This window comes from Lissotriton vulgaris, chromosome 2_1 (assembly GCF_964263255.1).
Source record: "Lissotriton vulgaris chromosome 2_1, aLisVul1.2, whole genome shotgun sequence".
NCBI lineage: Eukaryota > Metazoa > Chordata > Amphibia > Caudata > Salamandridae > Lissotriton > Lissotriton vulgaris.
Window position 1 is genome coordinate 468,177,903 of NC_141687.1, and position 17,460 is coordinate 468,195,362.

At 44.7% G+C, this 17,460-nt stretch overlaps 1 protein-coding gene across 2 annotated transcripts in view; it reads left to right on the plus strand.

Annotated features, from left to right (window-relative positions):
* Positions 1 to 17,460, plus strand: part of NAB1 (NGFI-A binding protein 1) — a 140,694-nt gene that overhangs the window by 97,633 nt on the left and 25,601 nt on the right. For both annotated transcript variants that reach the window (XM_086955377.1, XM_086955379.1), the window contains exon 6: positions 12,082 to 12,247. In XM_086955377.1, the coding sequence (XP_086811503.1) occupies positions 12,082 to 12,247 (166 nt within the window). The remainder of the gene's footprint in view (positions 1 to 12,081; positions 12,248 to 17,460) is intronic.

Consider the following 17,460-nt stretch of genomic DNA (forward strand, 5'->3'; position numbering starts at 1 on the left):
TTCGATTCAGAAAAGTCAAATAGTCTGGCCTTGGCAGTGTTTTTTTCATATAGTGCCACAAGTTAAGAATCGGGTCACAGCAAGAAGAAAATTAAGCAAACCACTAAGATATGAGTTGCTTGTCTGCATATTTTTTAATATTTTTTCTTGGGATGCCAAAATCCTATCAGATTGTTTCTGCCATATGCATGGCCACTGTAATTATCTACCAAGGGAGGATCAAACTATGTAACAGCGTTTACGAAATTAAGCAACAAGAAAAGGCAATTATGTGGCCTAATGTGGTATATTTTGAAGCGATACTCACCATTTTCTCATTTGTATGCATGTTAATACTTCACCTTATTATTAGTTTGTTTTATACCTAAATACATCAATCAACAACAGAGAGGTGATCCGCCTGTTAATGACAATGGCCTGCCATTGGGTATGGTAACTGCTGTGGTGGAGTTTTTGGTAACATTTGATACAATTGAGCTCTCTAGAATCCAATCTTTTAGGCAAATCTACAAAATCTGCAGGGGATGATGGACTGTGAGGTAAGTGTGTCCAATCCATAATTATGTGAAGATCACCACATCCGCAGAATCACAAAATCCCAGTCGCTCTGGCCATATGTAATTTCTTAAGTACTGTATAATGGGAGCTTGTGGGCCTTTTTTGATACAGTAGATGCGTTTCAGTTACCCCTGCTTTTATTTTTTTATTTTTGTGTATGTGTGTTTGTTTGTAAATCACCACCATCCCCACGGATTTCACACTTGTCCCAAGGTACCGCTTTCATGTTTGTAATGGAAGTTTAGCAATTAGGCTTAGAAAGAAAGGCGGCAGGCCCACTTGAATCATACCTACTGATGGTTTCGGAGGAGTAAGCATGGCCCAGACACATTAGGGTATGGCTGGCGCTGGCGGCAGTGGTTAACGGCGCTGGCGGCAGTGGTTAGCGACAGTGGTTAGCGAAGAAGTGTGGCTCAATGGTTAGAGCGGCAGACCCTGATGCAGAGTCTGGCCCGGGACTAAGGTTCAATGCCCCGTCTCGGCGGGTCTTGGGCTAAAAAATTCCACGGACCTGATAATTCTCGCCTCGGTGCCTATTCCAATCATGGAGTCCCACTCTGCAACTCTGGGCAATAGCTTGCTTAATCTCCACAATGGCCCCCACAACGCTAAGGATGCCTGGCCTCCACCTTGTTATGTTATGTTATGTTATGTTAACTGTTTTTTATATAGCGCACGGATGCCGCAGCTAAGAGGCGTCCCGGCGCACCTTGGGGGTGCCCAGGAGTGGATGCCTCACAGGGAAAGCCAGGATGGGTTCCACAGCGGTATTCGTACAAGCGCCTTGAGACCCTTGTGGGTGAGTAGTGCGCTATACAAGTATCAATTTACATAAAATAGCCAGTGCTGGGGAGCACAAACCTTACCAAAGCTAGGCGATTGGGAGAAGGATCTAGATTGATGTTGACTGGCAGAACGTATGATCTACCAAAGTAGAGGCTGCCCAAAGAAATGGGAAAAGATTTCGGGAAACTGGCTAATATACCGAGGGCTGTGACTGTAGTATTGAATATATGATGTGGATCACCCATTATAGGTATTGTATCCTTTCCGATGACAATAGTCAACCTCAAACACACTGGTCGGATTATATATAAACTGATGGTACCATGATGTACTGCTATTTTCATGTTTGTAATAAAAAGATGTATAAATATTTTTTTTAACACTTCTATAGCACTATAGTCATCAGACTCTATTTAGTATGTCAAAGATTGTGAAATTAGTAACTAAATATGGTAATTGGAAGAAGGCTGATTGATTTAGGACTAACGTTTTGCCCGACAGGTCTGCTTCTCATATTTTAAATCACTTCGTTTTTAGCTCTGAGTGATAATATGAGGATATAAGTACTTTAAATCGCCCTAGATTATCTATGTTTCGTGTTTTTATTTTTTGTATTCTATTTTACCATGAAATCCGCTTTTGTACTTATGTATGTTACGATTATTATTAATCTACAATAAATATGCACTTGAATTTAGTATCTGTCGTCTGTCTGTGTGTCCTCACCCCACCACCCACCACCCCCCTCTCCTCTCGCATCGAAACCCTACTCGGTCCTCCTCCCTTTACTCCCTCCCCTCCTGTGCTCCCCTTTTCTTCTGTCACAAAGACTTACTGACCAGCGAGGGCGTACATAGTGCTTGTGATCTCTACGCCCTGCCTCAGGTTCATGGAGCCTGCTAGTCTTTTGAGATTCGTTTTGTTGTGATCTGTTTGCAGGCACCTGGATATCGGGCTGTCTTGTAGCAAAATCACAGATTACGCATTTTAGTTCACTTTAAATGAATCCATGAATAATCAAACCTTTGCAGAACCCCTCAGTTATTCCCTATTCTGCTTTGCCATGTCTTTCTTTTTATAAATAGCTGCAACTGTTAGGCTTTATTCATCGTTCTACCCTGTGGCATTCTTACCTTTCAGTTCTTACAGACAAGTAGCTGTTTCTAGAATATGTAAGCCCTCTGTCCTTTTGACAGTCATTTAATAGTTTTTTTTTTAACACGTGAGTGGTAAAAAGAAATGTACATCAGAAAACAATTGTTATTAAAAATGTGTTTAAGTAAAGTAGCACTTAAATCCTGATTCGCATTTTTTAAAATTAATTTGTTTATTTTGTACGCCCTAATCCTGTTATAATACATTACATGGTCCAAATGCTAAGTATTAGCCCACTACATGTTGGCGATTGAGTAAACAGCAGGTTGTATGTAAGCCTGGGCGGAGTGAGTTAAAAAAAATGCTGTTCGCTGTAATTTTCAGGGGCGGTGTCGTGTCCTCCTCGCAATAACGACAGACTACTTCTTTATTTATCTAAGAGCTTTATTCAACAGGTGCTCTCAGGTCCCAGTCCCTACTCTAACTGACTAGCCCATCCCCTGGATCCGTCTCTTCCCCAGCCCACTAACTCCGCCCACCCAACTACTAGACCGCTCACAATCCCACATCGCCCCCTTTCTTAACAAAATGGAATAACCAGTTTATTCATAGTTCCTCAATTAGTCGTTTAGGCCGTCGAACATCTCGTCGAGGCCGTTGGGAGCCTCCATCATAGGCAGTCTCACTCTCAGGCAGAGCGTCCACATTTGGAGGGTCTCTTATTTGGTCACAACTCTCACTGCATTCACCACTGGTGGGTTCCACTGTTCTAGTGAGTATTACTAAAGGACAAGGGAACCCTCTAGGTAAGCAAGGACCTGGGGTATCAATTAAGCAAAAAACAATGGTCCTTGACAAGGAAGAATAACAATTTCCATAATTATAGACCACAATGTGTGCTATAATGAACATAAAGTCAAGCCGGACTTCAGAGTTTATTCGATAACTAGATAAGTTGACAAAATATGTGGTCTAAACACTAGCTCACTATTATGTGTCAAAAATCATGTGTTTTCTACATATGTGAAGCAAATAGATTGAAAAATTACCTTTTTGCTCCTGTACCTTCTAAATGCCTGAAAATCCTTTGTTAATTGTACTGTGTATTGTATGTCTAGTACTGTGGATACAGGACTGTGTCCCACTGCTCTATTGTTTTTTTTTGGTTGATTTAACTTATCTAGGTATCGAATAAACTCTGAAGTCCGGCTGGACTTTATGTTCATTATAGCGCATATTGTGGCCTATAATTATTGAAATTGTTATTCTTCCTTGTCAAGGACCATTGTTTTTTGCTTAACTGTTCTAGTGAGAGCATCTCTCAGAGCTGGAGTACATCTTTGGAAATGAGATATATTCCTGGTAATTCTCCGGTTGTCTGATTCTGCAGTCACCATGGTGCCCTTCTGGCGCGTAATGGTCAAAGGATCATCTCGGAATCGACAGTCTGTTTTCTTTTGTTGTTCTTGTTTTACCACAACAGTATCTCCTTCCTGCAGGGAGGAGGGTCTGGCTCGCCGGCGTCGATCTGCATATGATTTCATGATCTCTTTGTTCGCACCATCAGCTGCTCGGACTTCGGAATCAATGCGGGCAGGGGACACGGGCCTCTGCGCGCCTTCCCATGTGGGAATTCTGGTCCGGATAGGCCGACCCAGCATTAATGTCGCTGGGCACTTGCCCGTGGTGGCATGTGGGGTGGTTCTATAGGCCTTCAGCACTTCATTGAGAGCCACTTGGAGATCTCGCTTATTCAAAGTTGCTTGTTGAAAAGTCTTCTTGAGAGTGGCCATGAATCGTTCCACAGTGCCATTAGCCTGTGGCCACAACGGGGTGACTTTCCGGTGGTGGAAATTTAAATGCTTTGCAAAGTCCTCGAACTCCTGACTAGTGAATGGGGGACCATTGTCTGTTTTCAGTTCTTTAGGAACACCCCAGGCAGCAAACACCTCATCTAGCATTGCAACTGTGCTGGACGCACTGGTGGACGATACAAATTTAGCAATTGGGAATTGTGAATATTCGTCAATCACTACAAGGACATATTTGCCAGATTGCAGCGGGCCATAAAAGTCCATGGCCAATTCCTGCCACACTTCTTGAGGCAATTTAGTCATTTGCAGTGGCGGCGGCAGATCTCCAGACTTGACCAATTGACATTGAGGGCAATCCCTTAATGTGAGTTCGACCATGTGATCTAATAGAGGGAACCAGACTCTTTCTTTCAACGCCCTTTTAGTTGCTACAATGCCACGATGACCCTCATGCGCCAGATTGATGACTCCCTGGAGTAGTTTCTTGGGAATGACAATTCTCTGATTCCTTAACAGGAGTCCCTCGGAGATGGATGACAGTTCCTCTTTGATGTGCTGAAATGCCTGCAGTTCTTGCCGAAACTGTGGCTCACTCTCCCCTTCCTTATCAATGTCTCTCCACCGGTTTTTTCTCAAACAGCTCATAACTTTTTTCAGCGCTGCATCACCTATAGTGGCTTTCTGAATGACCTCAAGGGGAACTGCCGGTGGCCTGGCCTGAGCCTGGCCTGATCCACCACAAAATAAAGATACTCCTCAGCCATAGATAGCCCAGTGATCTGAGACTGCTGCGGATGGCGTGACATATAGTCAGCAGGATTGGCCGACTTCCCAGGCTTATGCACAATGGTATAGATGTAGTTTTGTAGTCTCAAACCCCACCGTTCAATGCGAGGCGGCATCTTCGCTCGGGGGGTTCCAAATATCGTCACAAGGGCCTGGTGATCAGTCACCATCGTGAAATGTTTGCCATATATGAAAACGTGAAAATGTTCACACGCCCACACAACCGCCAGGCTTTCTTTCTCTGGTTGTGAGTATGCCTTTTCTGGGTCTGTCAAACTGCGACTCGCATAAGCCACAATGTGTCTTTGATCAGTGTCGCCTAGTCCCACCTGACTGGCATCCACAGTGATTTCTGTCTTGCGCTTGGGGTCAAAATATGCTAGGTTGGAGGCAGACTCTACTGCCTTTTTGATCTCACAGAAGGCTCGCTCACATTGGGGGGTCGATTAAAACGGCTGATCCTGCTTGGTGAGGGTTCTAAGAGGATGACTGATGGTAGCATAGTCTTTGATATACCTGGCGCAATAACTGGCCATGCCCAGGAAGGACCTGATGTCTCCAACGTCCTGTGGACTCTTGGCGTCATTCATGGCAGCTACTTTGTCGGGGTCAGGCTTCATTCCGGCTGCTGAAAAAATGTCGTCCTCGATGATCTCCACGCATAGCTTCCAAATGGTGCTTGTGCTTCCACTTCCGACACTGCTGGTCCAACACAGGACAGGCGTCTGTATGTGGGAGCTCATAACCACAATGATAGCATTTCTTGGTACGATCCGCCCTTTTGTCTAGCCGACGGGTTTCAGGGCGCTGGTGTCCGGCTTGCTGGTGCCAGGCAGATGACCTGTTTCTTCTGGGCCTTTCTCTGGAACGCTTGCGGGATCTGACATTCTGGACTCTGTTGGCCTGCTCTCTTTTCTCCATACGCCCTGACTCCATCTTCTTGGCGTGCTCCTCGGCCTGATCGTGCACCCTTGTCATCTCCTCAATTTCATCCAGTTTGTGACTTTTCTTTAACAGCTTCCTTCTAAGTGCTTCGGATTGACACCCGTCAATGATTCGAAGCCGTATGGCATCTTCAGTGGAAAATGTGTCAAAATTGCAATATTGTGATAGTCGGCGCAGTCGTGTTAAGTAAGTGCTCATCAGCTCTTCTTTGTCCTGTCGAGCCTGTTGAAACATGTATCTCTCTTAATCAACATTACGCTTGTGCAGGAACTTTTTGTTTAAGGCTTCTCAAACTTTGGCATACGTCCCGGTTTCAGCCGGGGGCAGTTCTTTTATTACTTTGCTAATGTATTTTTCAACTAAATTACGCAATGCAATCAACTGGTCTTCATCCACCGTCACCTTGGACCCTTTGATGTAGTCCTCGGAGTAGCGTGTAACTCACCCTTTCTCCTCCCTTTCCTATCCATGCCTCCCTGAGTGTCTACATTGAGTGCCCCGCCCACCCTCAGGTGTCCTTTTAACGTAGATTATGTTGTGTCATACAGCTTGATTTTAAACTAATAATAAACAACAACATTCTGTGTGCATTGATGCTGTATAGTTTCCCGCATTTAAAATGACACACATAAATATTATCACAGTTATACATCACATCCGCAATAAATCCAAGTAGTCCAAAAGATCCCACTCCTGAGATGAAAGATGTCACCCTTGACTCTCGTGTGACAGTTTTAATTTTTTATTGAATTTCTCAGTAATCCATGGGTGCAGATTGCGAATAGAGCTGTCAGTAATAGTTTCAAAGAAAGGTAGCGGTCAATCGCACACCAGTTGCATCCGTGTTTTCATATTGCATTATTTGGACTGTCCGCGTTCAAGCCCGGAGCGTGGTCTGCCCTGTCCCACGTGCTAATGAATACAACAAGTGATGGAGTGTAGTATCACCCCAAATCCGGACGCACTGCTTTGATCCTCAGTACACAAAAAAGATTTCACAGTTTTTTCACATTTCACAAATGTTTATTCTTCATTTTTCACTTTCCATTTCCTCATTTTTTCTCTTGTCACACGAGAGACGCTTATGTATTTATAATTTCTAAATGCAGCAGATCTGCCTATCCAGGCCTTTTTCTGTAGCACGAATTTTACATAAGTCATCCACATTTGTTAATCTTTCTTGACCCAATGCATTTCGGACTTTTAGCGGCCCTTCGTCAGGGATTCTGTACAAGTTAAAAAGCATCAGTGCTAGATTCTGTGTTTAAACAATCCATCTTTCTGCAGTTTTTCCACATCAATATCAGACTGTGTGTATCAGCACATTATGCATGTGAAATCATGCCTTCGTGTATGAAACAACTCACCCCATAATCAACATTCTCCATCTAGCTCCGTAATTTAAACATTTAAACATTACTTCCAACGTAAATACTCATGTGAACTTTTCCCCGTACATTGTGACCCACCCTTGATACTACCTTCATTCTTTGTTTAACACCCGCCTTGCTAATTATTTATGGAAACCTCATAAGTTGCTACCCCTTTTGCGCATATTACACTTTACCAAAATCACCATTTACCGTTGCATGCCACTTCGTCCACAAAAGCCCTTACCTTCAACAACTGTGAATGCAATCAATTTACCGATCTACTCTCAGCTTTCCAAACGGTCAGTACGCTATTCAGTCTCTCTTTTAAACCCCTGTGACTTCACCCCTCCCCTCCAAATGCCACCTGTCCCATTAACTTGCACCTTTTAACCTGCAGGTTCCATAATGCATTGCGTTACCCCTCACAGAACCCTGATGTACTCAGTAGCGTGTAACTCACCCTTTCTCCTCCCTTTCCTATCCATGCCTCCCTGAGTGTCTACATTGAGTGCCCCGCCCACTCTCAAGTGTCCTTTTAACGTAGATTATGTTGTGTCATACAGTTTGATTTTAAACTAATAATAAACAACAACATTCTGTGTGCATTGATGCTGTATAGTTTTCCGCATTTAAAATGACACGCATAAATATTATCACAGTTATCCATCACATCCACAATAAATCAAGTAGCCCAAAAGTTCCCACTCCTGAGATGAAAGATGTCACCCGTGACTCTCGTTTGACAGTTTTGATTTTTTGTTGAATTTCTCAGTAATCCATGGGTGCAGATTGCCAATAGAGCAGTCAGTAATAGTTTCAAAGAAAGGGGGCGGATCGGGTGTTGAGGAGGATGCATCTGAGGTGGTTGGGTTCTTTCCTGGGCTGAGGTTTGGTGTGGCGGATGCTGGTGAAGCTGCAGTTCCGGCAGGGGAAGGGTCCTTGGGTGCGCTTCGGGGTGGACTGGTAGCAGGTGTGTTCTTGTCCGGAGTTGAGTGCGTGGAGGGTGCTAGCTTCGTAGCTGAGTCGGGCGTTGTGGTGTTCGCGAGGGCCAGGGGTTCTGGCGCTGGGTGCCATCCAGGCGCGGACGGCGCAAGCGGGCTTGCCTTAGAGGGGGGAGGTGGGAGGGAGGAGCAGCTGGGAGGGGGGAAGGACGAATGGGCGAGCGGGCCACAGGGGACGCGGCGCGGGGAGAACAGGAGGAAGGGACGTCTAAGGGGAAACGGAGGCAAAAGGGCACAGAAGTAACCAGGGGAGAAAACGGTCACAGAAACAAATGAAAGCAGAAGCAGTCACACTTGTAGACTTCGTTATGAAATCTTTGCATCCATTCATGTTCACTTCCCTATTCTGTTCTGTACTTGTTTCCAGTATGGTATGCCTGAATGGCAAGTGCAGCTGCGACATGCTTCCTGCACGCTATGTCTACAGTTTAATAGTGCAGGTTGGCTCAAGAGCAAAGGACCAGGATATTACTGAGGCCGAGTGATGCTACAACCTAGGGATTTAAGGAATTGATTTCCCCACCAAAGGCTCTCGTAAATTGCATAAGATGAGTGGTACTCAGCAAGAGAACACACCAATTAGGAAAGAGCTGAAGTTGACCCAAAGGGTGTGATACAATGACTGACTTCTGCAGTCGCGGCCGACATGGCTCACGGGTGGCGGGTCGGGCGCTGGTGTGGGGGGAGAGGATATTGGGGGGGCAGGGGGGGCGAGTGTCACGCAGTGGGATCGGAAAGTAATTTTTTTTAAAAGGCCGGGTCCCGCGTCTTCTCTGCGCCTGCTCTCCTGCCTCCGACAGGACCAGGAAGCAGGCATCCAGACTCCCTCCCCTAAGCCAATCACAACGTTGTGATTGGTCTGAGCGGCGTGACACTATTGTTAACAAAAAAAGCGCATGGAGCCCCCCCTTTGCTTTCAATGTATTTGCTTGCCCGGCGCTCTTCTTTACGGCCATCCTAACTGGTCAACGCAGGCTTAGCATCATTTCCGCGGCTTTGTGTGGCGCAGGGAACAAGCACTGATTAATTCAACTTAATCCATGCCCGTCCGCTGCTCCCGACGTGATTGAGGTACTCTTTTGTTCTTTTTAACTTCTAGTGAAGGCATGTGACTAGCAAACATGTACCCAGCAGGACAAGCAACATTGCAACGTTTTATTTTCCATAGTTAACTTTGTTTTATTATGCCAATTCTTTTTTTCTGACTTATCACTCATGTTTTGTTTTTGTTCATGGGCGTTGCTCTGAAAAGATGACGATTATCTTGTTCTATATATTGCAAAGTGATTATCTTGTTCTATATATTGCAAAGCAACATTGTTTCTTTCTTATGTGTAATTTTCGAAATTATGCAGTGCAGGAAACCCCAATCTGCCCCACTCCGATCTATGCCAATCCACCCACCCTACAACAAAACACCCAGACCAATCCAGTCCACCTCACTCACCTCAATTTAATCCAATCCACGACACTCCAGTCCACCAAACCCACCCCAATCTTCTCCACTCCAGTTCAAAACAATCTTCCCCACTTGAATCCAGCAATCCAAAACAATCTGCCCCACTTAATCCAAAATAATCTGCCCCATCCAAAAGAGTTTGTCCCTCTCCAATCTACCCACTCCAATTTCCCTCACTCCAATGCAAAACAATCCGACGAACTCTAACCTTCCCCACTCCAATTCAAAACAAACTTCCCCACTCCAGTCCATAACAATCTGCCCTTCTCCAAGCTGCCCCACTCCAATCTGCCCCAATCGAATCTGCTTCAATCCAAAATAATCTGCCCCTCTCTAATCTGCCCCACTACAATCCAAAACAATCTGTCCCACTCCAATCCAAGACAATCTGTTCCACTCCAGTCTGCCCCACCCCAGTCAAAAACAATCTGGTCCACTACAGTCTGCCCCATTCTAATCCAAAACAATCTGCCTCACTCCATTTCAAACATTCTGCCCACTCCAATTCAAACCAATCTGCCCCACTCCAATCTGCTGTACTCCACTCTACCTCGTTCCATCCCAATTCAACCCCTCCAATCTAATCCAATCCACCTCACCTCACATCAATCCAATTAACCCCAGTCCAGTTTGTCCCACTACAATCCAAAACAATCTGCCCCACTCCAATCCAAATCAATGTGCTCAAAACAATCTGCATTTTCCAATCCCAAAAAATCTGCCTCACTTAATCCAGTAATCCCTCCCACAAACTCCTTCCCACTCCAATGCAAAACCATCTGCCTCACACCAAAACAATCTGCCCCATTCCAATACACAATCTGCACACTCCAATTCAAAACAATCTTCCCCACTCCAATCCAGAATAATCTGCCCCACTCCAATACAGCAAAGTCTGCCCCACTCCAATCCAAAACAATCTGCCTCACTCCAAAACAAGATGCACCACTCCAAAATAATTTTCCCCACTCCAATGCAAAAGAATCTACTCCAATTCAATCCAAAACAACAAACTGCTCCACTCCAAAATAATCTGCCCCACTCTAATCCAAAACAATCCGCTCCACTCCAATCCAAAACAATCTGCTCCACTCCAATCCAAAACAATCTGTCCCAATCAAATCTGCACGACACCAACCCAAAATAATCCTCCCCACTCCAGTCTACCTCACTCAAACCAAAACAATCTGCCCCACTCCAATCCAAAACAATCTGCCCCACTCCAATCCAAAACAATCTGCCCCACTCCAATCCAAAACAATCTGCTGCATTCCAATCCAAAACAATCTGTGCTTGACACCAACCCAAAATAATCTGCCTCACTCAATCCAAAACAATCTGCCTCACTCCAATCCAATCTGCCCCACTCCAATCCAAAACAATCTGCTGCACTCCAATAGGCCCTACTCCAATGCAAAACAATCTGCCCACTCCAATCCAAAACAATTTGCCCCACTCCAATGCAAACAATCTGCTCCACTCCAATCCAGAGCAATCAACCCTACTCCGATCCGCCGCACTCCAATCCCAATCCACCTCACCCCATTTCAATCTACCCAACTCCACCCCACTCTACTAGAATCCAATCCGCCCCACTACCTCAGTCCACTTCAACTCACTCCACCATATTCCACTGCACGTCACTCTACTGTACTCAACTGGACTTTACAACACTCTCTACCAGTGATCCATTGAACTCTACTATTCTCTAATCCGCTCTACGACACTCTACTCTCCCTGCAACTTGTACTTCAACAAATTCATTCTACGACTCTACTCCCCTACTCCACTCTATGCCACTCCACACCACTAACTTTTAGCCATGCTGAACAGCAGCCACGCTGGTGTACAACATCATAAAAACACACTGCCAATAGCTCTTATGTAGGCCAGACTTATTGGTTATGCCATAGCTTGTTTCTGTTGTGGGATTCCTCTTGCACTTAATGATCTTTTTAAATCCAGTTTTCTCTTTCTTAGCTGTCGCTGAACATTTGCCCAAAAATGTAATTATTATCATTCACTGAATACTAACGCCTCTCAGCGACACCTCCCCTGTATTATAATTGTCGTGGAAGACCCACCTTCTCCCTTCTCCCATCTAATTCTGTACAATAATTGATGTAAGATAAAAAAATGCATCTTTTTGGTATACTTTGTTTTCGAAAACCAATACATTTGTGGGTTTGAAGTATTGATCGCCGTAATCATTTGATTACCGGTTATTGCTCTCATAAATAAGTTTGTTTTTTGTTTATTCATAGGTACAGCTTGAGAAACTCATGTCGAAGCAGATGGAGTTTTTGCGGAATCCCTCTTTGGTTGAGAAGCTTCAGTTTTGTGAGAGACGCCATTCCGCAGGAATCTATAGACAAAACTCAGAAGAGCACAGCCCCAATGGCCAGACATCAGACGCCTCAGATGGGCAAGGTAATCAAGCAAGCAAGTCACTCAACTCTAATGATATCAAACATAAAACTAATGATTCAGAGTTGCCAGGTGCTGGTTTCAGTAAGGCATAACTCTTTAATCCTTTTTGTAATAAAATATGACAACATAGAAGTCGACATGACCATCAGAACTTTGGAGTAAAATCCCCAATATGTGCCTGACAATAGTTTTCTTTCTTCTAGTGGCTGATATGTGATGTGGTGGATATGAAAAAATGTCACAATTTAATGTACTGAATACTGATTAAATTAGCATTCTCTTTTTTCCTTAAGGTGTTTCTAGTGAAGGAGAATTCTCATGCAAATGCAATTCAGAGGTGCAAGTACAGTACCTACGTAGTCAGTGCGCATGTCTCCACTGTATTTTTAAATATAATGTATCCTTTAGTTGAATTCATGTGAACTATTTATGCAAACTATTTTTCCGACCCTGCACCTAATCAGCCATGGTGGGCCAACTCCCATTGGTCACAGCCTTAAGCCATGCGCCGCTGGTTGGTCACACTGCAGGCCCTAGCCTTTGGCTGGCCCTGCTCCAACTAGCCGCAGGGAGTGTATGTCAAGCCTGTGGCAGGAGGCCATGCAGGTCCTAGGATTTAATATAGGCAAGTTGTTCTATTGAGTTTTTTGGTGCTTTTCAAATGAACACTTTTGGGGAGGATGGGTTTATTGTTTGTGGGTGGGGAGGTGTGAATTATTTTCCTCAATTTTCTGCAAAAATCTTCAGGAACATTTTCTGTTCTTCCTGTTTCCTGGGTAGCTGGTGTCTGTGTGTTCTTCTTCATAGCCATCCAGGTGTTTAAGGTACTCCTTTTTGTGCTTTGTAGGTTCTTTCTCATTATCAAAGTTCCTAAGGAGTAGAGATCTCTATGCCCCCACCTTAATTTTTTGTCGCACAGCTTGCATGTGGAGATTCTCCAGGGGAATGCGTGAAAAATTCATACACAATGGAATCTTTCATTACTTTTCGCCCTCTGTGGTTTCTCAAATGCAGAGAACATCCTCTTCCTCAACTTGAGTAAAGGTTCAGCAAGCTCCTTGTCATCCTTATTAGTCCTTCTTCAATTTTTCAAGCATCATGTCCTCTCTGTGAGAGCAGTGCATGTGTCTGCTTTTCCCCAAATGGTAGGTGTGCCAGACTACAGAAGGAGACCCAGCACAGCCGTCTCTGTACCAATAACAACGGCTACAAGTGCCATTTTGGGTGTTTAGTAATCTACGGTCTTGGTACAGAGACTGTGCATTATCGAACAAGATCACTGGACGTGGTAGACCCTTTGGCACATGTTTTTTGTTAAACATTGGGGGGGGGGCATTGTGGCTTTCTACCCCCTCCCCCCACACCTGCCCTTGGATTCATAGAGTGCCCACCCAGACCCCTTCTGTGTCCTTTTTTTAAATGGATGCACAGACTTTACACCCTGATGGAAGCTGCAAAAGATGTTTTCTTTTTTGGACTAATGGCCCATATAGCTCTACGTTTTTTAATTCTTTCAAGCCAGGCTTATTTTGTAACACTAATTTCTCAAAAACTACTGAATGAACTTACACCAAACCAGGGACATGCACATTCTATGGTAAAGTTCAAATGTCTTGCTCGGTTTTGTGTAATTCTGAAGACTTTTATTTTCTTTAGCAGAGAGCAAATAATTGTGTGGAAGTCAAAATGGGAAATGTCCCTTTTTTTGTACACTTCTTCTTTCGTCTCCCTCTCTATTCATACCTCAACCTTTGTCCTGTGTTACAAATTGGGTTGTAGGTTGACTGGGTTATGAGCCCTAGTCAAGCAGCAACCACAATCCTAGTCAGTATAAGAAGCAGGCAAACATTAAATTAACCTGGGCTCATCATCTGGTAGCTTGGCACAGGGCAGTCAGGCTTAACTTGGAGGCAATGTGTAAAGTATTTGTGCAACACTTTAAAAAATAAAACAGTGAAAACACCACTCAAAAAGATTCTACACCAGGTTAGAAAATAGAACGTAATTTAATAAATAAAACAAGATAAAAAAAACAAAAATCCAGTAAGTAGACCAGCGATATTCAATTTCAAAGTTTTTAGGTAAAGAAAAAGTGCCTAGAAGCAGAAAGCGCTATTTGGGATATCTGGTCACGCTGGACCAGGACAAACTCAAAAGTACATACCAACAACGATAGAGCGTGATCTGGAAACAGGGATCCAGTGAGGTACGCTGAACAAAAGTACCTTAATCCTGGGCAAAATGACGTTGTGGATGCGTGGTACAGCCGAGGTGAAGCATCTGTGCTGTCCAGACAGCGGCGGTGATGCACTGGTCCTGATCCGCGCAGCGGAGGTGATGTGTTGTCTGCGATGAGCGATGAGCTGCGATGTGGCTGTCTGTTGTCATCATTGAGGCTGCCTTCGACAAAGATGCAAGGACTTTGTGCTGGGAAGAGCATTGCGCAATGTTGGGTCTGAATGTGATGCGTCTGTTTCGATGCATTGGTGCCAATCCACACATCAGAGGCGATGCGCCAGTTCTGATCCACGCAGCAGAGGCGATGTGCCGGCTCTGATCCTTGCAGCAGAGGCGATGCATAGGTTCTGATCCGCTCAACAGCAGCAATGCGTTGGTTCATCAGCAAATGCTTTGGTTCCACTGGAACAAGTACCTTAGGCCCACTTCCAAGGGTCCAGGACTGGGGTAGCACTACTTGGCCGGAGAGACTCACAGATGGCAGAGTCCATGTGCAGAAAGTGGGTGGTTGGAAGTCTTTTATGTCCCTTAGAATTCAGATCAGGAGGCTAACCAGCTGGCCCTTGGAGTCCTCTGGGTTCAAGTGATGCAGAGTCAGCCCTTCTCACCCAGGCAGGGGAAAATCAGGCAGCAGGGCAGCACAGTAAGTCCTTCATCAGCACAGCAGTCCTTCCTGGCAGGGTCTTCACAGCTCCATAAGTTTACTGATGTGGTAGTGTCTGAGGTCCTGTACTTATACCCAGTTGTGCCTTTGAAGTGGGGAAGACTTGAATAACAGGCCTTTCAAGTGCATAGAGGCCCTCCCTCCCTGCCCTGGCTCTAGACTTAATACAGGCGGTTATACAGCCCTTTGTGTGGGGACAGGACACAGACTATTCAGGCGTAAGTGAGGCTGGGTCCTGCTCCTCTCTCCCATCCTGCCAGTATAGCGTATCAAGTTACACCTAAGCTCGCAATATTTGTGGCTGTCTAGGAGGAATACACAAAGCCCAAATGTCGCCCAACCCAGACATGTGATCAGAGACAAGCAGTAGGCACCAAATGGCCAAAGTAAGAAAATACCAGCTTTCTAAATGTGACATTTTCAGAATTGCAATATAAAATCGAACCACCATAAGTTAGGATTTTAAATTAGGATTCCAGAGACACCAAACTTGAAAGGTCTATCTCTTCAAAATTGGGAATTACACTTAGACAATGGAATAAGGTAGTCCCAATGCTATCCTTTTGGAGAGAAAGGCATTGCACTAGTGAAAGACGGATTAAAGAGTTTTTATACTACCAGGACACTTGAAGCTTAAAAGTACATGTCCTACCTTTTAAATACATTTGGCTCTGCCCTTCCACGTTGAAATGAAAGTGTAAACTGCACACACAGGCTCTGCAATGGCAGGCCTGAGCCATGGTTAGAGGGCTACTTAAGCAGGTAGGACAATAAGTGCTACAGGCCCACTAGTAGCATTTAATATACAGGCCCTGGGCATATATAATGTACTTTACTAGGCATTTATACGTAATTGAATATGCCAATATGCTCCCACCCTCCAGTGCCCCCATCCTCCCAGTCACTCATCCCACAAATCACATGGCCTGTGACTGTGCAAAGTGGGTGTTTGTCACAGGGTCCTATATTCAACTCCCTGTGCATTCATCTCCTGCTAAGCTTCCATGCACCCAACTTGGCAAAGATCCTGTTTTCTTACACTTACATGGCTGCTGCAACATCTACCTGATGTGCTCATTCACCAGTGCATTTCACAAATGTAATGAAGTTGTTCCCCGGTTTCATGTTATTTTTTCACTGTCTATAAGTTGCATTATTTGTCATTCAGTTGCTAAAGTATTGAAGTGTATGTTGCTTTGGCAAACTGACAGTTTTCTGGATATCTTCCTGGTAGTATCTTTTTAAAATAATACTTTGATTTGGCTAAAATATTGATCACCTGACATTCAAGGGCTAGCACATTCTTATGATCTTGAAATGCACAATACCAAATATGCCAAAAATCTTGTATTCAAATAATAAAACGAAAGATATCTTCTCAATTGTAAATGAGCTTTCCCTACCAGATAGAGTCACCCCCCAACCTCAGCCGACCCAAATCCTCTGTGATTCGCTCAATTCTTATTTCATAGAAAAAATCACAACAATAATAAATAATATCCCTACCCCGGCATCTCCTACTCCTCCTCCTCTTCCCCCTACAAACACTAGTATCTTGACTGAATTCCCACCTATATCTCTACAAGAGTTTGCTTCCCTCCTTCATAAAGTTAGTTCGGGATCCCCCAATGACTGCTGTCCCCCGCAGGTCCTGAAAGGAGCCTTTCTCGCATGCCCAGGCCCCCCTCTAGCATTACTTAACAACTCCCTTGCTACCGGGGAGGTCCCATCTTCTTTCAAGCAAGCTGCAGTCTTACCAATCTTAAAGAAACCCAATGCAGACCCTACAATTCTTAGTAACTACAGACCCATTTCCCTCCTCCCCTACCTAGGAAAGATCTTAGAGACCTACGTTACCCGCTGCTTGAGCTCTTTCATAGAGAAATCATCTTTCCTAGACCCTCAACAAGCGGGATTCAGACCCCTCCACTCCACCGAGGCGGTCATAGTAGCAGTCATGGACACCCTCAGGAAAGGTGCTGACAAAAACACCTCTCAAGCCCTTGTCCTATTAGATCTCTCGGCGGCATTTGACACGGTCGATCACACCATCTTGATCGACCGTGTCCACAACACCGGCATTCAGGGAGTGGCCCTTGACTGGCTCAGATCTTTCCTTCACCAGCGCTCACAGTCCGTCCATCTCTCCACTTTTTCCGCACCCTACACCTCCCTTCCCTGCGGTGTCCCACAGGGCTCTGCACTATCCCCTCTCCTTTTTAATTTGTATCTCCAACCACTTTTAGCCTCCCTCCGCAACTCCCCGGTCACAATTTTTAATTACGCGGACGACCTTCAGTTAATTTTTCCC